Source organism: Bicyclus anynana, chromosome 14, assembly GCF_947172395.1.
Source record: "Bicyclus anynana chromosome 14, ilBicAnyn1.1, whole genome shotgun sequence".
Classification (NCBI taxonomy): domain Eukaryota; kingdom Metazoa; phylum Arthropoda; class Insecta; order Lepidoptera; family Nymphalidae; genus Bicyclus; species Bicyclus anynana.
Window position 1 is genome coordinate 1997268 of NC_069096.1, and position 23050 is coordinate 2020317.

General features: G+C 34.9%; 1 protein-coding gene across 2 annotated transcripts; it reads left to right on the forward strand.

The window, feature by feature from the left end:
* Window positions 1–431: 431 nt before the first annotated feature.
* LOC112057891 (uncharacterized) lies at window positions 432–22472 on the forward strand. 2 transcript variants are annotated; one of them, XM_024098483.2, is made up of 9 exons: window positions 432–1091; window positions 2102–2394; window positions 2819–3664; window positions 5834–6096; window positions 6538–6649; window positions 8426–8539; window positions 11209–11289; window positions 12321–12539; window positions 13167–22472. In XM_024098483.2, exons 1-9 carry the CDS (start codon window positions 851–853, stop codon window positions 13206–13208), a joined length of 2211 nt encoding a protein of 736 aa, XP_023954251.2. In that variant the 5' UTR covers window positions 432–850; the 3' UTR covers window positions 13209–22472. The 2 variants fall into 2 exon arrangements, with proteins under 2 accessions (XP_023954251.2, XP_023954252.2); XM_024098484.2 differs by lacking the exon at window positions 8426–8539 and having other exon boundaries at window positions 434–1091.
* The last annotated feature ends 578 nt before the right edge of the window (window positions 22473–23050 follow it).

Here is a 23050-nt window from a genome sequence, read left to right on the forward strand (position 1 = left end):
AAATCGGTATGACAGCAAATTCAACTGTCATCTGAGTACAAGAACGCGCCATATTTAAATTTACTTAGTATATATTATTTTTTGTATCCCAAACAACTGATATCGTTACAATAAAACTGAGGTACATTTTTTTAATAATTTGGTCTAATTTTAATCAATACGATGCTAAAATTATTTTTACTTTCAAAGAAAATATTTTAGCTTGCATTTAGATCCGGCGGATGTAGCTATTTTGACTTTTTTAAATGAGTTGTAAATTGGTTGCGCTTTGGATACTAGTCTTTTAGAACACTGGTCTTTAATTTTTTTTTAATAAAGAACTGACTGAGTTCTAGCCTTTTTGAGCCAGAGGTCAAAGACTATAGCATACGCAAATAAACACAGAAAAACACAAGTACAACAATCACTTACAAGTTCAATTTATTAAAAATATATTTTATCTGTGCATTTCGTGTTGCGTCCTTCGCGTGATGGGATTATTTTTCATAATAAAATTAATTAAAACACGAAATTATCTCCGCTAACGTAACTACGAAATGCAACAATTGCAGAAGCGTTAAAGTTTTTTTTTAATTATAATATGTTAGGTTAAAAATCGGTCGTTTCGATCTCACGGATCACGGCATCAATCTCGTCGCACTCTCCCAATATGGAAAACAAATTCCAAATATCTTAATTGGCCGCTTTGTTTGTTGTTCCAGTGTGGTTGATACGAACTTTGATTTAAAATCTTTGACCCGCGGAGTGTAATATAGTGTAATAATGATTATGTGGGTGACTTGGAAGTCATTGAACCTCTGTGCGGCGTGCTGACATTGTGAAATTTCCTTTAGGAAGTATGTAAATAAACATGAACGATATAGGTATTAAAATAGTGGAATCTCCGAAGGACCGGTTGGCAGAGGTGTCCCCGGGGGAGATAGCCAGCGAGAATGAGGTGGACCCCCTCTCTATTGACGAAGCTAAGGACCCTTTGTCGATAAATGACAAAGTCGGTGGGGAGAAGGAAAGCTGCGACGATGATGCCAATGCGTCTGTGAGTGAGACAGACAAGGATTATCACAGTTCGCAGCTCTGTGACACTGTTAAAGGTTCTATAGTCATAATTAATTCATTAGTTATAGTCCTTACAATTCTGGTGATCAGGCATGCTCATAAGTTGAATGCTATACATATTCTAAATAATCACCATCATCAGCCCATTTTGAATGGTGTACTGTTTACTTTTAGGAGGGGATTTGAAGCCTAAAACTTACCCACCTGAAGAGAAAAGTCCTGTTTTTTACAAAGTGTCATTTAAAATGGGCTGGTTGTGGTGTATTTTATTTAATATTGGCGATATTAATACTATTTTTATCTTGCTTTTAACTGCTATGTTGCATCAGCTGATTTGCTATAACTGTAGTGAATTGGTCATCATTTAATCAAATGGCAACATGTGAACATGCAATCAGCAGTCAATATTAATTAATATCACATAATTAACAATAAATAAATGAAAGATAAAAAATATTAATTTGAATGTGGTGGTAGTATATATACAGGTCATTGATGGTGTAGTAGTAATGCATAATCAACTCAGACCAATAACCGTAGGACGTGCCTCGCTAGATGTTACCCCTCTGTCAAAAGTATAAGATCACGATCTAATGTGTTCATACAAACTATAGGATATTGAGTTAAAATACATGTGTGTGTATTACGATTTAAATTTAAAGTTGTGTGTATTGTTTGGACACAAGATATATTTATTGATGTTAAATATATTCAATGTATGTTTACCTCTTCCCCCTCAAAAAACAACAGATCATTTTGTTGGTGAATTTGAGTGTGATACAAGTCCAAAGGTAATTGGTCTGAGATAATCAACAAAATCCAGTTATACACAGTATTGGACTAACCTATCAAGACTATATACTGACTGACAGTGAAACACACCTTTTCAATAGTCTAATATCAACATGGGAAGTGGAAATGATATCTGTCATCTATCTATCATCCATCTAGCCATAATCAGTATCTCATGTTATAATTTCAAACTGAAATAGATTTATTGGTGCAGACTGTAACTTGGTCTATTACATTAGTTGTAAAATTGCAGAAGTTCAACTAAAAGAGGTGGATAGCCCTGTAACCATAATAGAAGAAAATGTAGTAGCTTTAGAAACTACATATGAAGCAAATAAGTTGGGGGTCATTGAAATTGTAGAGGCAAAAGATACAGATGACCCGATCGAGGTAAATGAGAAAGAGGCTCCGCAAGTGAGTAAAGGTGCAAAGTTAGATGACAAATTGCCAGTGGAGCCAGATGTGGAGATGACAGAAGTACCAGTTGGGAAGGTTGATAAGAATCTCAAATCCAATTTACAACCTGTGAATGGAGATATTAGCAAGGTAAGTCAACTCATACAGAAGGAGTAGTAGTTTAGAACCCATCAAATGATTTACATAATAATAATTAGCGGGCTCTTGTGTCTGTGTAAAATTCAGTTTTTTACAAATCCAGTGGACTCTTTCAGGATAAAAAGTAGCTTATATGTTGCTCGATTTCCTGCTCTATCTTCTTGTGAAAGATGTATTTAAATTGGTTTAGAGAGTAGTCCAGGCAAACAGACAAAATGTTTAATAAAACTTGATTGTGTTTTACTTGTAGTTTCATATATAATGCGAAAACCATGGTTATTCTGAAATTTTGAGAGTCAGGCACTTAAATTTCATTTAAATGTATTCATTAGCTTTTTCTAATGAATAAATGATATATGAATGAATCTTTTATATATTGTAGTAGCTGCCTATAAATGTATAGTTTCTTCTCCAGGATGAACAGTCAGGTAAAAGGCGTGCAAGTGAAGATGTGGACAAAGACTCGCCACTCAAGAAGCTATGTGCTGAAGTGGAGAAGACCTTCCCACAGCACGACACAATGATAAATGACTACATACAAACAGCTACGAAAAACAACATTGACGAAATACAGAGGCACACTGAACAACTATTATCAGAGATACAAACTTTAAGGGAACTTGCACAAAAGAAGGAACACGAATGGAATAATATACTACATCTCAAAAAAGTTAAAGAGGAAATATTACTGAGGCTATTGAGAAGAAAACAGGTATTGTCATTTGAAAAGAATGCAGAAGTCAATGGCTCTGAACGTACTGATCCATTTGACTATCTAAACCAAGCAAAGAATTTAGCCATAGATAAAAGTGATGAGATATCTGGCTTGTCTATCAAACAGCCGGGGTCTATGGTCAATCCGATGATACAGCCTATCATGCCAGTGACGTCACATTTCAATCCAATGTCAGGTCTGCCTCCTCCGTATGATAAAGCAGCCCATATGCAAGCGATGCCAAAACCAGTCTTCCCCCAAGCGTTGATGATGCCAGGACCTATGCCCGTGTATCCTAGAGACATGAATGGGCAACTGACGAATAGCTACGGTTTGCCAATGGGGCGACAGGGGCCCACAAAAGATGTGAAGTCAATAATAGCAGACTACAGGCAAAGGAACCCCGATATCACGCCGCGGCGCGGTAGGAGGATGAAGAGCATGGTCAACCCGAACATGATGAACACGCCGCGACCTATTGCCCCGAAAATGGACAACATGAACAATTTGAGTAACCTCAACATGCTATTTAATAATTTGGATATGGTAAGTAGATTTTTTTTAACTTACATATAAGGTACTTAAATCAGACAGATTATAGCAGAAGCAGTTCTATATACACACACACGCACACGCACACATACACATACACACAGATGCACATACACATGTTTTTAGTTTTATTTATACCTACCCTCTATTATTCATTTTAAATATGAACAGCGGAGACACAGGAGTTTTAAATTCTTAAAAGAAGCATTTAATTATTTGTTACTAAAATAAACTATATTTTTTTATACATATTATAAAAAAAGACGCTTCTGTGTGTTTGTAAAGTTAATAAAGTTGAAGACTACTAAACAAATTTTCATGCGGTTTCCACCAATAGGTATAGTGAATTATGAGGATCGTGAATTTCTCTTTTATAGATTTACAAAAAAGTCTGCGAGTTCATATATCTATATATTAAGGATAACTTACTGTATTAATTTTATTTCCTAAATCAAAAGCACATACAATGAAAGTTTAAGTAAGTACACTAACATAAAAAAATTGTATGTTCGACATTTTCCCCTCCTATTTTGAAGGAGGTTAGTCATATGACAGATTTCAAGGGCATGTAACTATAATTTAACCCACTGAAACTAAAGTAATGGTCGGTTAAAACTGAGCATTACTTAGTAGCAAGCAACAAGCTTGCCAGGAATCGTATTTATTGAATTGATGTAACGGCCGAGACACGAAGCGCTGGAATTGGGTCAGGGATTGGGAGTGATGTGACTTCGACACTCAATGCTATTGAATTACGATATTTCTCTTTTGGCCACTTACCGTGCACCTTACGAGAAATTAATGGAGCAATAGGGTAGTTGACTCATCAAATTTTTATATTTATCAATCCTACTTCCTACTAATATTATAAACGCGAAAGTTTGTATGGATGTTTGTTACTCTTTAACGCCGCTATGACAGGCTACTTATATACCCATTGTTAAATGGTGATAAACTAAAAAAGGATAAACCTGGCTGAGTTAGTTGTGGGCTCTTCTCGGACCAAGGCGCGTTTGGAACCCTCGTAACTTTAATTTTAAGTTTTCGAATAATTATTAACACCATTATCTTAAGTTTAATATTATTACCTGACGTTTCGAAAGAGCTTGTAAACTAAACCTATTTGAAATAAATGAATTTTGATTTTGACTTTGACTTTGCTACAACTAAAGCGATTTGGCTGAAATTTAGAATGGAAATAGATTTTACTCTGAATTAACACATAGACTACTTTTTATCCACAAAAAATCCATGGTTTCCCGAGCTTAGCCATAACTGATGATTTTGATGATATGAATGTTTGTTACTCTTTCACACCTCAACTACTAAACCGAATTTATTGAAATTTGGTATTGAGATATATTATAGCCTGGATTAACACATAGGCTAAAAATTGATGGTTCCTGAGGCTAAAAATTGATGGTTCCCGAGGGATTTGTGAAAAACTAAATACGACGCGAACGAAGTCGCGTGCGTCCGCAAGTATGAAAAGAAGAGTTTGTTTGTTTGTTCGGTTGAATGCGCTAATCTCAGGATCTACTGGTCCGATTTGAAAAATTATTTCAGTGTTAGATAGCCCATTTATCGAGGAAGGCTATAGGCTATATATCACGCGGGTGAATCCGTGCGGCGTCAGCTAATCTATTAATAATTAACGTTTTTCTAATTATAGGTTTTTATAATATGGACACGATATACCATTTAGAAATCCTCTTTATGAGCCCTTGAATTTGATACCCATATCACAATATTCTATAGAGTCTATAGCATCTCACAGTCGTCGTGTAGGTTTTTTTTAACTTCACCTATCTAGGAACACTTGGGTTGTTAAAACGAAATCTACGATATCTTAATTATTTAACAGTTAAGCGGTTTGAAAGTTATGAGGTAATAAAGAATATTGCATACATACCAGTGGCAAAGGATGAAATTTTGACGAAGCTAAGCCGTCCCAAAGAAAAGGATATTCATACCGCTTGGTACAAACTTGGTAAAAATTCTAGTTTCTCATACATCCGTACAAATTAATTACAATAATGAATATGTATGTATGGATTTTTACTTACATACATACATATAAGATACGCGCCAATAACATAACCCTTCTTGCAGTCGGGTAAATAGCAAGGCGGCACAACACTACACTCTTATATCTATTTATAGAACCAGAAAGCAATGCTGGAACGGCTTCAGCAAATCCAAACGGGAACTCTTCCAAATGGGCTCTCCTTCAAGGATGTGCTGGTACAGTTCGCCAACATGCAGCAGTCCAACGCTGGCTCCATGCCCAACAGGCCGTTGGACCTCAACAGACCAGAGCACCACAGACCAGACCTGCCGCGACCAGAGAGGAGGAGGGAGAGACCCCAGGAGGAAGCACATACGTCTGTGAAGCAACCGGAGAGGGTGGCAACTGCAAGTCCTAGGTATGTGTTGTTTATTTAGTCTTTTTTTTTTAATTCTATATAAGTTAGCCTTTGACTACAATCTCAACTCAAACTCAAACACAACTAGGGTGGTAGCTAGCCATGGCCGAAGCCCCCCACCAGCCAGACCTGGACCAATTAAGAAAATCTTAATTGACACAGCCAGGGATGGAATCCAGGACCTCCGTCTTGTAAATCTACGCCACGGAGGCCGTCACTGGGCTCATACTAAGTACTAGCGGACGCCCGCGACTTTGTCCGCCCTTAGACCTCTTTAATCCGGCCCTATCGCTAAATCCATTCATAGCGGATACCTACTAACTATATACTACCTCTCTACCAAATTTCGTCTTTGTACGTCGAGCGATTTTCGAGATTTCGTGATGAATGACCTTTCGCATTTATATATTAAGATCGATTAAATTTTTTTTTTGTTTTAAGATTGCCTCCTCCGCCGCCATACCCTGAAATCTCACTCCTACCGGTCACAACGAGTCAAGAAACCTCGCAAACTCAACAACAAAACTCATTACTCCACGGCATATTGACAAAGGTATGAAAATTTCCTTTCATTGTTGCTAATGGCATTGTTTTGCAAAAGTTTTGCAAAGGGGCTTTTTTAAGGGTTTTCTGCGCTTAAAATAATTGAGAATATCAAATGCTCATTTATTTTTTAATCGTAGACAGAAAAAGATATAGACGATTAATTAAAAAGGCAATCAAAGTTTTAATTTTCGATTTTGATGTGATGTTCACATAACAATACACACTGAACTATTTTTTTACCAATATAATTCAATTCTTTATTAATATAATTCAAATGTCATTTAAAAGCCATTTCTGGCATACAAAAATTTATATTTAAGACAAAACAAAAAAAAATTTAAAAATTACAAACTTATATATTATTATTTTTGAGCTATATGGTTACTTAAATTTGCAACAGGTTGAGACTAAATTTATGAATTACGTTTATTTTATAATTTAAACTATCGGGAGTGTTATTCATATTAATTGATTCTCTCTCAACTCAATCTCAAAACTCACGTGATACAACGTCGGACTTTGCCCGACTTGTTTTGAATCCATACGGGGCCCTTAGTCATGAGCTGGTTCTTGCAACGCGGCAATTACGTTTATTGTTATATATTTTGAGTAAAATCAAAGAAATTTATATTAACTTATTGACCACTGTTGAACTTCTTTGTGACGAATACCGTCTATTCGTCTATTACTTTCTCTGTCTACGTTTTTAGGTTTAGGGAAATACATTTTCGAAACTAGGTATCCTCAATTTTACATCCATCCTGGGATTTTATGGACAAGCTATCCTCTATCTAATCAAGCTTTGCAACTTTCTTCTATGATCTTTGTTTCAGTTATGAACTTTGTTCTAATTATATTTTCCGGTAATATTTAAATTTTATGTGAAATCAAGATTTTTGATATGTCGGTATTTTAAATGTTAATGTCGGTATTTTATAGATAAAGAATAGCTTTCAAATTTAGGAAAGAAAAATGGTTTGCCATTTTTTTTTATTAAAGTTATTTTAGAATGTTATGACGCAAGCAAAGTTTCAGCTTCAGAGTGAAATATGCTCATTGCGATATTTTGTCTTGAGAATTTAAATATCGAGATATTGAAGATAAAATAAAATATTTGAATATTTTTAGTTACTCATATAATTTTTTTACAATATCTTTCGGAAAGTAGAAAATATTTTTTCATCATTAGATGTTTAGAATCTTTAGCACATGTTTGTCTACGTCGTTTATTAGTACTTGTTTGTTTATATATGGCCTTAGGTTTTAGTATTTTTTTTTTAATTTCGCTGCCAAGGCTAGACGCACATGCCATATTATGAATGTGAATTTAAAATTAGTAATCGCTTAAGAAAATATATATCCATGCGTGTGTAGCCTTTCCATTGTTTCTAAGTCCATTGTCTATGCCCATTTCCATAAAGCTTTGTATCCAATGATATTTTATACTAGAGATAGGGCACTAGTGCATCAAAAGTGAGGCAAACAAATGTGTATAATTGTCGTAATTTCATTAAACAACGAATGTTATTTAAACAAATAATATGTAAATATCGCCTACAGTGTCGAGTTATGTGGTCAGGAAGTTTAAAAATATATATACATAAATATATAATGGAATTAAAGACAAAATTGTGCATGTGTGCGCTTAGTAGTGCAGCTAAATTCGGATCACTTTTTGCGATGATTTTCTAGGCGCGTAACCTATCTATAGTATAAAATTATCATTGTTTGTATCATATTTTAAATTTGGAATAAGCTTGAATGGGTGTTGCCAACCTTGCAGCCGGCGCCCCCCGCGTCTCAGAGTTACTCGCCGACGTTGGCTAAACTGCTCACGTCCCCGGAACGGAAACAGAGTACCAACACACCGCCGTTGCCATCTTTCGGTCAGGCCAAGGTACCAACCTCATGTATGAGATAAAAAAAAAACAAATTGGTGTTCCGATTGGCCTCGATCATTCCAAATTCAAAATTTAGATTATAAGTATTTATCAATTTGTGACTTTTTTGTAAATAATTGAAATTCCTAGTATATTGAAACTAAGGCCCCTATTCCACTGGCGATTTGTGAACTGTTTTTGCTTTTCTGAAATGTTTGACTAGAACCAACGTTGTTTATATATACAAGTATGATGTTAACGTAGCGTTCTTTCACTACGAAGGATTCTCTCGAAGTTGTCAACGATGCTTTTTCTTTTGCGTATTTTTTAACGTTGATGCTGGGCAGACGTCAGACGCTCGAAAATCGCCAATGAAATAACGGCTTAAGTGACTGTTAGATGCCACATTCCAAATTCAAAATTCAGTTTAAGGGTCATAGCACATATATCAACTGTGAGAGGTGTAACCTTATCGCCTCGCCGTCGACTCAGTACTTATGGCTTTTGACTGAGGGTTGACGGTGAGGCGAGACGCGGGTGGGATGAGAGACGCGGACGGTTAGCTAAAACCTGTTCTCAAGGCCAGGCGATTGACACTGGAATTCATAGACGTTCTAGGGGCACCCCCAGGGAACCATTCTACCGCTGAGTGTCAAATTCTCAAACAAATAGAGGTTAAATTCGACACTCAGCGGTAGAATAATCCCTCGTTATGAGTGTTACGATTTTCGATTAGTGTGTTGCACTAAGGCCTTTCATAAAAAAGAATACTGGACTCGAGTGGGGCGATGCCTCTAGTTGGTACGATCCCTTTCCGAGATGATACGTTTGCTATGACCCTTATGCTCTTTTCATCAGATGTTTAGTGGAAAAGAGTTATAACATGGAGTTACTATGCATTTTGGCAGAATAAAAACCTAAATATTTTTCATTTGAAACTATCTGAAATCAAATATTATCTAAAAGAATTTTTGATTTTTACGCTAAAAAAGAATGGCAATACTCATTTTATTGAACATACCAATTTTCATTTTTCATACATTTCAAAATAATTCTTAATTTTTGGATTTGCATATTTTAGATTCATTAATATCATGTTCTTATATTATTTCATTTACGAGTAGATATCATCACAGCATAGTAGGCCTTGGGCCACGAGATATTTTGTGAAGAGAAAAAGACATAATATCGACCAATAGCGGAGCATGGAAAACTTTCATCCCACGCCCATTGCAACATGGACGAATTAGTTATGGAGATGCATCGCACCCAAATTCTCAAACAAAATTGTCTGTCGTTTTTTGGGGGAGACGTAAACTCACACATCGAAAATATTTAACTTCAATAATATATTTATATATATTATTAAATATTCTCCTTGTCCTAACACTACACTCAACTATACATTTGATTCGTAATACACACACTTGTAATGTTTACACAGACTAACAATTACATTGCTTAGACTCGTTATGTAGAATATTCGATTACTTGATCGACGTTTTGCTGTTCCGTCAGGAGAATCTATTCTTTTTGGATATTGTTTTTAATAAAAACGAGATGGTCCATTTCAGGTCCACTCTTGTACCCCGTATCATTAAAATTTAAAAAATACAAGGTTCTTATTAAAATCTAAATAAGTGATTAAATCTAACTTAATAAAAAGAAATAAATAAAATTAAAAATCAAGTTTTTTAGTTATTTCAAGATGGCGCCCTTAAAGCAACTATCACATGACAATTGACAGCAAACGTCAAATCGACTACTGCATTGAAAACGTCATCAATCCGCCATTATTACCCCTATTAGTTTGCATTTCTTGGGAGAGAATGAATATAATTTCGAAAAAATTAAAGTAAATTCATAGATTTGTATAATAAAAAAATAGTTAAAAAAGAACATTTTCTTTAAATTCCGCCAGGGTACAATGACTGACCCTGGGCCTCATACAATTTTGGACCATCTCCTTTAATATAATTAAGTAAGTCTGTCTGGTCTGAGAATTTCAACAAAATAGGGTGATATTTTCGATTAAGCCGCTATTGGTCGACAATATGTGTTCGGGTAAATAAGGTCAATGTTAACTAATTTATACATAAAAAGCAAAGATTGTCTTGATATTTGCAAAATAAATAAATAAGATTATAAAAATTCAAAAGCTATTGAAAATCTTTTATCGTACTTAGATGAAAATGCATGCAATGCAAATGCAAGTTTTAGCTTCCTTACATTACATGTGACATTTTTAAATACATGAACTATAAACATAAACGCACAACGATATTTGTAATTTTGTTTGAACGCCCATACAAATCTAACGATCACTATGACCAAATAAATCGTGCCATTTTGTATGGGGCGTTTTTCAGGGATCCGTGGCAGTGCCGCAAATCTGATCCTTTAAATCCCTGTAACTCGGAAAGTAATGATCGCAGATACCCTGTTCCTTTTACAAAATTGCTTTACTATTAGCGTACTCTTAATTTATGTAGAATTTAAAAAACTGTCATCATCCCTATTCCTTAACCCTACATCCTTTAGTCACTAGTTCAGGGCTCGGAGTTTTCTTTCTGTCACGCGATGGACCATCCATGGAAAGAATCCATGGATGGTCTAAGATGTTAAGATGTTCGTTTCTCTCTTATAAGACTCATTGTGAAAGTTGTATTTATTTGCCTCCGTCCAGAACTGCGGGGAGATCACTATAACGCCAGTGCAGCCGACAGCGCCGGAGCCGCCGCCCGAGAAGGCTGAGGTGGTGCAATTGGTGAGTCTCAGTTGGGCACTGTTTTGGAAAACATTTAAAAATTCTCTTTCATTTTTCATGTCTTTATTTACATGAATATATATTATATTACAAAAGGCTAAATTGGCGTTAAATTTTGGAGTAAAAAGTAGTCCGATTTCCCCCTCTCGCAGCACCTATTGACCGCCACCCTCGATCGTTTGCGCGTGAACAGGGGCTTTTAACACAAATATACATTTTTTTTTTCAAGAAAAACAATATTTGTCATTTTTAATGTGACCAATATTCCTATTCCCCTCCAACTAGTCGAAAAGGACTATATTAAGAGTAATAATAGTCCGGGTATTTCTTTGAACAGCAACACTGAGATAGATGGAAAAAATTCAGACTCATGAGAATTATTTTATTTAAATTTACGTTTAACATACTAACTCAAGTAAGGCCTCGTGGCGCAGTGGTATGCGCGGTGGATTAACAAGACGGAGGTCCTGGGTTCGATCCCCGGCTGGGCAGATTGAGACTTTCTTAATTTGTCCAGGTCTGGCTGGTGGGAGGCTACGGCCGTGGCTAGTTACCACCCTACCGGCAAAGACGTACCGCCAAGCGATTTAGCGTTCCGATACGATGCCGTGTAGAAACCGAAAGGGGTGTGGATTTTCATCCTCCTCCTAACAAGTTAGACTGCATCATCACTTACCATCAGGTGAGATTGTAGTCAAGGGCTAACTTGTAAAAAAAAAAAAGATCGTGCCTTTATTTATACCAGAAAGTAACAGGGTCTTTGTCAGTAAAATTACAGACAAAGTGGTTGTAAACAAAGGGGCTGGGTGGAGTTGAGTGTTTCATAATAATGAAGACTGCATTCTGTTTACTGTTTTGAAGTGGAATGAAAAAAAATGGACCAACAAACCGCTTGGCGCCATCCAGAATCACAATCTGTATGCTTTTCTGAGTTCAAGACACAGAATGTGGTCATTAACACAGACACTCAACTACCTGGCATCTGCCCTGTAAACCTACTTGAAATAAACAATATGATTTGGTGATGTCAGGAGGAGGAGGAGAGCGTCGCATCGTCGGAGTCGGGCGCGTCGGGCGCGTCGGCGGCGTCGGCGGCGTCGGCAGCGTCGGCGACGTCGGGCGCGTCGGGCCGGCTGGTGATCGACGAGAGCGCCGACGACGCGCCCACGTGCCAGGGCTGCCGCTCGCGGCTCGCGCAGTTCGTGTGCGCCGGCTGTGCCAACCAGTGGTACTGTTCGCGCGACTGTCAGGTGAGCTTTTTTTTTTTTTTGTAAACGATTATTGAATGGGAACTTTTTTTACCGACTTCAAAAAAAGAGGAGGTTCTTAAGTATGGTACATTGGTACGACGCGTATGGTTTTTTTTTTGTTTTTTAATGTTTGATACCTCATAATTTTAAAAATTCTTTTTTTATTTGAAAGAGTACTTCCAGATTGGTTTCATTTCATTTTCATGAAAATCGCTCTAGTAGTTTTGTGTCTTGAAGTCGGTTCCATTTTTATGTTAAAAAAGAATATAAATGTTACAATTCCCACTAACAATGTTACCAATAAACCCTCGAGTGGCAGATAATGTTCAGTAAACTCCCGGACTTGTGACCGTTGTATGTAGGGTTAAATACATCTTTTATGACTAGTTAACACCCCCCTTCTCCATTTAACTTGTAAAGAACTTGTAACTTGTAAAGAATAAAAAAGAAAAAAAACTGTCGAAGGTCACGACAAAAATGAGCTATAGCTTGGCAACTTCGTTCGTAACACTCCCGATGTTGCGATGAATGAAAAACGAGCACAATATATATTGATAGTGATGATGAAGGCAAAACAACGTTTCCCTGGTCAGCTAGTTTAATATATTATTGTCCATAAATTTTCAGGTGGCAGCTTGGGATGACCACTCGGAAATGTGTTCCGGTTAAGGTGAATAACTCAAAAAATAATTCTAAATTAGTTGCCGTAAGTTATATAAAAGGTCTACAATAGAGATGTACCTTCTGTGTATCGAGCATTTTAATTGATGCATATATTGTAGTGTTTGATTTACAATATTCCATACAGGAATCTCTTTGTTTCTATTGTACTTTGCCACGAAATCGGTCAAATAAGCGTCGCAGAATGTACATTTGGGTGCAAAAAAATTGAGCATTTTCTGTTTCGTCGTTAATTTTTGATAGGTATTATCCTATCAAAATATAATGTAATGGAAACAAATACTGTTTGAAAGGTTATTTACCCCTTTTAAATAAAGTAACTATATATAAAAAGAAATTGCCTTAATTATAAAAATAAGATGAGTTTGTTTATATAAGCAAGAACTCAATATCAATTAATACAGACAACCATACTAATGTTGCAATAATTCAGTTTAAGATTTCGAATTGAAGCGTAACCTTCTAAATAAAACTGAAGCAACTACAAAAGATTTTGTTAAACCTCCATGAAGTTTAATCAAAAAGATAATATTATTAGAAACTGTCCTAATTTTATTAATTATTTAATACTCTTTCGAACAGTATTTGTTTTAGTTAAATACAAAACGTGCTTGTATGCACAACGACGAAAAATTAAAATTGCAATTGGCTCGATTTATTTGCCACCAAGTGTATATTGCTGACACTACCTATATTGTATAGTAAAACATTATTCTCGATAGTTTCGTATTTTATTTAATAAATGATAACATATAAAAAATCAATTAAATCAGTCACAAGTTATTTTATGTATACTTTTTATCAGTATTTTATATATGTACATACCTTAAATATACAACATCGATTCATTAAAATTCGATATATTTTTACATAATGTTTAGGTACCATTGGACTGATCTAATTTTATTAATTGTCCAAGTACCCGAAATAACCTATAATAATAATTGTGAAATGTTAGGTCATTTTTGGCTGCTTTTTTTGGTAATTTTCCTAATATTTTTTGTGTTAGGTCATTCCTTAATATATGTATGTATGTATAGTAGATAACTTTATAAGGAACATTTTCCTAGCTTGCAATACACCAGCTTCAATTCTTGAACAAAAATCTGTGAACAGAACTACTGGTACAGGAATATAGTCCTTGTTCAGTTGATATAAAGTTGTAAATAGTAAACAGTATACAATAGAGCAGTGGTTCTCAACCCACAGTTCTCACTATGCAGAGGTCGCAAGCTATAGAATAAAAAAACATAATATTTTATTTGATTTGTCAGGGTGCAAATAAAAATTTTTATTCATTTTAAATTTCTTATTATATTACATTTTTAATTTAAAAATAACTCATGGGACATAAACATTTTCACAGTACAGTGGTCTTTGGAGTACTATTTTAAACTCTATTACAATTACATAAGGATCATATTTACTAAAGTCCGGCCGCTTAGAGATTGCGTTTGCGTCAATGAAATATTTAAATACTTATCTTTTATTAACGAGTAATAAAATTAAATATTGAATCATTATCCCAACTGACAATAAACGTATTAATTATGGACTAAAATGATTAGCAAATATAAAAGGGTGACATTGACAGCTGTCAGAAACGCAATGTCTGAGCGGCCGGACTTTAATCAGTTATTAGGTTTGCCTGTATTATGACAAAACAATCGCCATCTTGCTTGTTCATCATGAAGAAGAAAGAGAGAAACGATTTTTTTAGTAGCGTAATGTTATATATTATATTTGTGAGCCTATATTTCTATAAGACTAAGTTTTCACGTATTATTTAACTTACCAAATATTTTGTGCCTTTCTATATATGTAAGCCATATAACGATTTTGCAATGTACCTATTATGTAAATCTTCTATGACATTGACATCTGAAACAGGTGACGTCAATATTTTTTTTAGAAAGTTGACGTCATAAAGTTTCCTTACGGTTAGAATGTCATCGCAATTTACAGTCAAGAAGGGCATCTGATTTTATGTTTATGTTAATACGTAAGTCTGTTTGTGCAACATCAGTAATTGTGTATTTATTTCATTGAAGATATTTTTTTTTTGATTTTCATTGTAAATTTCAACTGACTAATGAAATCTCTTACAGTGTGTGCAAGTACTTAAAATGTAAGAGATTGCAAGACTTATAATAATATTTTTTTTTAAATAAACCTCACGAAAATCGTCAGCTCGTTTTAATTTATAAAAAAAAACTGTTTTTATAATTAAGACTATTTGCGTGAGGTAACTAAAAGAAAAAAATATTAAAATACAACTATATTAGGAGACTTACGATTTTATAACATGTAGTCTATAACTGGAGTTAATTCGTATTTCATTTTAGCAGATTTAAAAAAATCGCAAAAGATCTGTATTTAATATACATAGGAATTGTATGTACATGTTTTCACAATCAAAGCTCATGTCCCAAAGTGGGCCTTTAGTATTTTTTACAGATAGAAGATACAAGTTGCTGTTAAAAAAACAATTTTCAAATTTTTTGGCATCCGCATTAATTAGATAAATATTTGTTTCGTTCCCTTGTCTACAAGTTGAACATAGACAATGCGGTAAAAGTGTTCAAGACAACCAATAAAAATAACTGGAATTAAGTTAACATCCGGTGTAATGTATGTTATGTAATATCGTCAAATGACAACTTAATGTTTCTTTTTAACTTGTGTCATACAAGTTAAAAAGAAACATTAAATCGTAGACAGAGAAGCATGAAACAAACAATTTCTTAAATAGCCTTAAAAATGCCTTAAACGAACGCGATTACGCGAAGATCACAAGACAGAAGAGACAATCTGTCAGAGTGTAAGTTATGAGCATGTTGCCATGATAAAAATTCTTAATTAATGTTGTCAGCTCATGAAAAAATTTTTTTTTTAATTAATTAAAAGAAAATGTAGGTTAAAAAATATTTTTATTTTAGGTTTTAAGCCCTATATTTTGAGTTCTTATAAGATAAAAATATTTTGTTCTGCTTGCTTGATACTGGGAATAAAGGCCCAGCCTCCATACTAAATTGGGACATGTCCTTTATGTGTGTAAGTAAAATCTATGGATTAGATAAAGGACCTAAAATGTAAAATGCTGTTCTGTTATAAAAAAAGTATTCTCGATTTCGCCTTGACATTTTCGTTTTATAAAATTTTAAATCACAAGTATTTTGAAGAAGTTTTATTCAAACATGTTAAATTACTGGTATTGCACAAACCGCCACACCGACTATGTATAATAATCGCGAATGCAGCCAGGTATGCGCGTAGAATATATCGAATTACATATTTTATATTAAGTGCGCCGATACTCAACCACGACGGTCATAATAAGGTTCTTTATATGCTACGATTTGGTACATAAGTATTAATGTTGGAGGGTAGAGTTGGGAGAAATGAACACAATGTGTGGAACAAGTTGAAATTAAATCCGATTGTAAGAATGACATTATTGTATACAGGGTGCTCGGGAGTATTTCCCATACCTCTAGGGTTCTAAGGAAAGTTAGTTAAAAATATCTAAGGAACATATGTTTTAAAATGAATATTTTCGGAGTAAAAATATTTATTTTGTAAATAGAACTTTAATTGTGTCCCTTATATCGCATTCTAATATTATGACCTTGCCAAACTTATTCATTCATAAATATCATAAAGTAGCTTACTAGTGAAGCGCTGAGTGCCAGTTGCAATATCTCGTCGATATCGACAGTCTTACGACTACACATACTGATTTTAAAATGCAAGGATACATAAAGGCGTGTATTACATGGATATCCAGGAATTATTTGGTTTTCTTTGTATGAAAACATAAGTTTTTTTTTAGTTAAAAAAGATTAGTTTTGCAGTTAGGCTGCTATAAGTGGACTAGTCAACATCTTGAAGTTATGGACAATACTCCCGAGCATCCTGTATAGTCGGATAAGAGGTGTCAAGTTAAAACATGTAATACTTTTGTATTCAATAATATGGCGGGGTCCATCATTGGGCAGAGAGAAAATCTCAGAGCAGAGTCCGGGACTTGTAACCCGGGTTGTAGGAGTTCAGGAGTTCCTTTGTGATAAATCAACACTCAAAACTTACCTTAACTTGTGTTATTCTCCCTGTCCAGTTAAATCGGCTGGTTTCCTGATAGAGCCGCATTGGTTCTAATAGATAAAATCACAACTAATTACGTAGTCTAAAATAATTTTGTAAATATTATTTTGTATTAACTAAAAAATGCAGTCCTATTTTTCCTGTGGGGTCACATAAATTTAACGCGTTTTGACAAACACAAACAAACAAACAAATCTTACACAGGGATGGTTCATCTTACCTTCTCCTACCCTCCATAATGTATTGCGTGGTTGTGTATCTACATTATGTATGATAGTAGATCAAATGTAACGGATAAATTAATGAAATAGTATTTATTTTTACAATAAACCCCTGTCCATATTATCACACTAAATAAGGGGCTTGTCAGGATCAGAAGGATAATCTAACTACGTCGTGCCTGACACTCTTCTGTAGTGTTTCTCCCTAATACTGTTATTTGGCTTTACAAATGTTTCAAGTAACTAAAACTAAATAGTAGCTTTAAATTGTCGCATACAAGTGAATTACCACCATACAATGCTTAGGGCAACGTAGACTACACCATTTGATGGTAAAGTCCGGCCGCTCAGAGACTGCGTTTCTGACAGGTCTTGATCGAAATGGACAAAAATATTCAATAACAATTGCCTCGTTATTTTGTATTGTTACGAACTAAGGTTTGAGGATTTGGAATTATACACCCGGTGACTTTATTCTACTTTTTAATTCGAGTATCAATACACATTTTCATACGTAGGAAATTCGTTGTCCAAAATCGTACCAGAGTTCATTATTATTCTCTTGTATCACTGGTAACAAAGGCAAACAGTTGACATAACCTTGAAACAGCGCAGTTTGAATGAAGTAATGCATTGCGGTCCCGTGCCACCCTTGGAGTAGAGGAGGTTATTTTAGTCCGTGCAAGTCGGACATGCCCTGTCAACAGGCAGGAGTCCGCAGGGATTTTTTTCCTCCTCAAGGAAAAAAAAAAAAGCGCAGTTTGAAGTTACATCGCCAATTCGATCACGACCTGCCAGAAACGCAATCTCTGAGCGGCCGGACTTTAACAGTAATCAGTTAAACAGTATTATATTATATTTGACGGTTACATTGGATTTTTTTGTCCAGGGGTATTTTACTATCCAACTTTAGCTTCCCATCTATAACGGAGTTTAAAAGCGAGCCTTAAATTATACTTTATGTTCAAGCTAATAGGATCGATTTTTGAGCGTCATTACAGAGTAAGTTTGGCTGGATCAACAAGTGAGTCTATAATTTCATTTGCAATTGTAAAAATTACAAGACAATAGACAATAGACAATAGCTTTATTCCAAGAAACCACATTGCGAAGTATACTTTAATGCCAAGCTAATATGGTCGCTTTTCGAGTGTCTGCTTATTTGAATCTTCGCTAGGGATGTGGGGAATGTGACGCAAGCGCTGACTAGGGCTCAATTGTTTTCATAAAGGATGATACAGTAAAAACTCGACTATCCGAACCTCAGTTATATTCGCGATTATCTGGAATGCAGTGGCGCGCGCAAGGTTTTTAACTAAGGTATGCACTTTAGGTACAAATTACACAAAATCCCTCCTCCAAAACTGGTACGGTATGAATTGCGTTTATTGCCACTGCCACTGCTGGAATGCCACGCATGATGAAGTAAAACGACAGTCTATTGAAGAAACAATTAAAAAGGATAAAAAAAAAGTGTGTCAGCTCCGTCGCACGAATGGAGTTTACTCTTTTCAATAGCAACGCCTGAAAAGTGAAAGGTGCGCAACCGAGGTGCAGCGCTGCGTGCGCGCCCGCCAACAGCGTGCACGTGCGTGCGGACGCGCTAGGCATGTGCACGCTATGGCGGCTACGTACGGTGAAAGGTGCGCAGAATAGGTTGCGCACAAAAAACGTACCGAGGGGTATAAATGAAAAATCGATTGTTAAGGAGTAAACTCCAATAAGTTATGAAATGACATGCGTTACGTTTTTTGTGCGCAACCTATTCTGCGCACCTTTCACCGTGCGCTGTGCCGCCAACAACTTGCACATCGCACCCATGTGCACGCTGTAGGCGGGTGCGCACGCCGCGGCCTGCTGCACCTCGGTTGCGCACCTTTCACTTATAAGGCGCGAGTATTGAGACGTGCTTCAAGCTAACTTTTTGTTTTTTTTAACATACACACTTTTTTTTGTTGGTAAACAGTGCACATCGAGTAGGGCTTTAGTAATACTTATGTTAAAGAAGACTAAATGTATAGAATTGTAAAATAACTAATAGACTTTATAATATACTTCACATTATATATTTTACTCTTACAATGATATAATCATTAAACAAACAAGCCCAATAACATATAGTATATAGGTATAGTCGCCTATACAGCATACCCTATGTACGTCTCAATACACTCACAGCTAAATTAGAAAGTTGCGCACTAAAGGTGGTCACCAAAAACGTGACACTTTTTCGTTAGTTCGGTTGGTTTTACCCCTCGGATTTTTCTCATACCGGGCGCCTTATATATAAAAAATCGATTCTTAAGGAGTAAACTCCAATAAACTCCAAAAAATTCGCTTTCTGTCATACATAAGGTAAATTAGTCCGGTTAGTCGAGTATCTGCTGTAGTTTTAATTTGTGCTCTGGAATAGACTGTGTTGGACCGATATCCTGCAAGTGTGTGGGTCATCTAATATTATATTCCTCTGTAGAAACTCGTCAAGGTAGCTTCGTCTTTTTAAGTGATACATATATCTTGTAAAATATGTCAATAAAATATATAAAAACTGCCTACAACGTAACACTATACATAAAAATAAAAAAATTTTAATTCTATTTTCTAAAGTATATGCCTCGCTCGCGTCGAAATGAAATAGCTGTGTATATATATTGTGCGTTTCACATTTATTCTTTTTTTTACTTGTTTTATTTTATTTTGTTTATTAACTTAAAATGTACCAACGATTTTATTTATGACGACATATTTTCGTATTTTAAGAAATCAATTTTTAAAGTTTGATGGCGTCACAACTATTTTAAAACAATTCACGTTTACATTTTATTTTTTTAAATATGACGATTCTAGAGTGGGTGGGGAGGTCATTCCAAAAGAGCTGGACTGGGCGTGATTGGATACGGTTTTTTTTTTTGGTTTTGCACAATGCTGCAACGATGTTCTTTTTACTATTTTTGACTTAGTAGCAATATAGCAATATTAATAAATACAGGAAGAATTTTTTTTTAGTGCGGATATTTTTATATTTTGTACATAAACAAAATTTAATGATCCCGTATTTTTTCTTTTTTTTTTAACTCAAAAATAACAAAATTATCGTTAGCTAAAGTTATTTACTTTTGAACAGAATTTTAGGGTCACCCTATTGTGCGTTTATTTTATTTTCGTTTGATACCTAAAGGACGTCACCACATCACTTTTAAGTTGAATATATCTTGTTTAGTAATAATATGTACATTATTTTGTTATTTTAGAGACATAAATTAAAAAAAAAAATTACATAAAATGTATCGAACTGTTTGTAGATTTATATTCTATTAATGATAAAGAACCACGAAAAAAAATATCCGCACTAAAGACCGAATCACCCTGTATGTATTTCTCATTTTAACTTTTATAGTTATATCGATAAGCAATCAATATTATTTTCGGCTTTTCTGTTATCCGCGCACATATATCTACACACCTACCGAGTATTATGTACATACAGACGGTTCTATTTTCTATACGCCGTGCCAAACAGAATTTAATTAAGTTTTTTACCGACCAACATAACGACACATCTTACAGTATATTTAAACAAGTTTTTATTTTATTTCTGGAGCAAGACCATCGTGGATAAGAAATGTAAACAAAGCGTACGGAATGTCAACGTAACGGGGGGGCTGTGACGTCAGCTGAGTCTGTTTGGCTTTTGCATTTAATAGGGTAGTTGACTCGTATCAAATTTAATATAAACAATATTAATTTCGCATAGAACATGGAATAAGGGTCCGAAATATATCGATATTAAATAATTAAAAGTTAAGGATTTCTTATAAAACTTAGTTTAAAAATCATGTATTTTTTCCAATTTTTCAAACGTCAAAAACGCTGTCGTCCATTTTGTGACGTCACAATGTTATTTTTTGTACGAAACGTCAATCTGAATTTTTGTGAAACGCTCCGTTTTCAAGGGATTTGTTTAAGTGAAGACTGACGTCACGACACAGTTGAAATATAGACCATCATGGCCGACAGGCGTTTTGGCTCGTATTGACAGAACCATATTTAAAAACTAAAATTTTCTTGTTACGACGTCTCGAAAAAAAATTTCAATCTATTAGAACGATAATAAACTATTTATGACCATTAAAAACAGTGTCAACTAGCCTATTGTAGATGAATGAATTCCATATATTTCTATTTTTTTAACATAGCATCATATTCTCGTTCCCAAATAGTAAAGCAGGCGGGGATCAAGTCCACGATCTAGAGTTGATTCTGGACGTATTTAACAAACAACAAATTCATCATGTTAATCGAAGCGATGTTTGTTTACATTTTTTCCACTGGGATGGAATCGCTTCAGCAACCAACATGTATTTGTAAACAAAAATCTAAAAGAAATGGTACTAAACTGTGTACGTTTACAAATTTACAAACCTGTAAACAAAACTGCTTCTCATCCATTTTGTACCTATAATGTGGGAATTTTATATCCTTGAAGGTTTTTATTTAGAGATGCTGCCATATTTTATATTTGTTTACACAATTTGCAAATTTGTAAACCATCTAAGTGTCATATATTTTTGTATAAGATTTCTATGTGCTACGGACGCGTAATGATTTAGGACATTTCGGTTGACTATTAGGCTATTTATTGATGCTCTATTATGAATAAAAAAAATATTGTTTTAAATTAATTAAATTTAAGTCCTCTTAGAATTAAATATAAAGTTACTAAGGCATGTATGAAAAGTTGTAAAGGTATAAATTGTAGGCTAAGAGATGGCGTCCGTAGCACGCAGTCATCTGAACATTTCTACATCTCTTTTTCTCTTTTTTTTTTAAACGCTAGTCAAGTGTTTCGTTACCTACATACTGTTTATGTATTTTGTAACTTATATGATGTTATATAAGAATATATTAAATCAGTACTGTCTTTGAATTTTTGTTTTTATTTATTTTAACATCAGCCTAGATAATAACTACAAAATATTGTGGGAAATAGTAGTCTGAGACGGATATGACGTCGCTCGATCTCGTGTTGGCTCGTGCCGACGCTAGGTGGCGCGACTTGTTTAGTACTGAGTAGGGAGTTAGAGAGGGTTAGCAATCGGTTGGCGGGAACTACTTGCGATATAAGGTGCCCGTCGCACGGTCGGCTTCAGTATGCTCGTGGCGTTCGAGCCGTCCACGTTTCTTGTTGTGTAGTTTCTTTATGGGTTACTTGGAATAGGCGGGGAGAGTGACTTGAGTGGAAAAGGGGAGTGTTAGTCGACTGTCAAAGGATCCTATAAACCTACACACAACATTCACAAGTGCGTGATACCATTCAAGGTCATTCTCTGCCATTCTAGGGTCTTATTTTGGTCACAGTTTGATTTGTTAATTAGGTTGTCCTGACAAGTGTTGTGAATCATAACCTTTGATCGACATTGGTTTTCTAATTTTTTAAATCTTCTGCTAAAATAATACAAAATAGAATTACCTATTATTTTAATTTATTTTACTATGCAATAATAG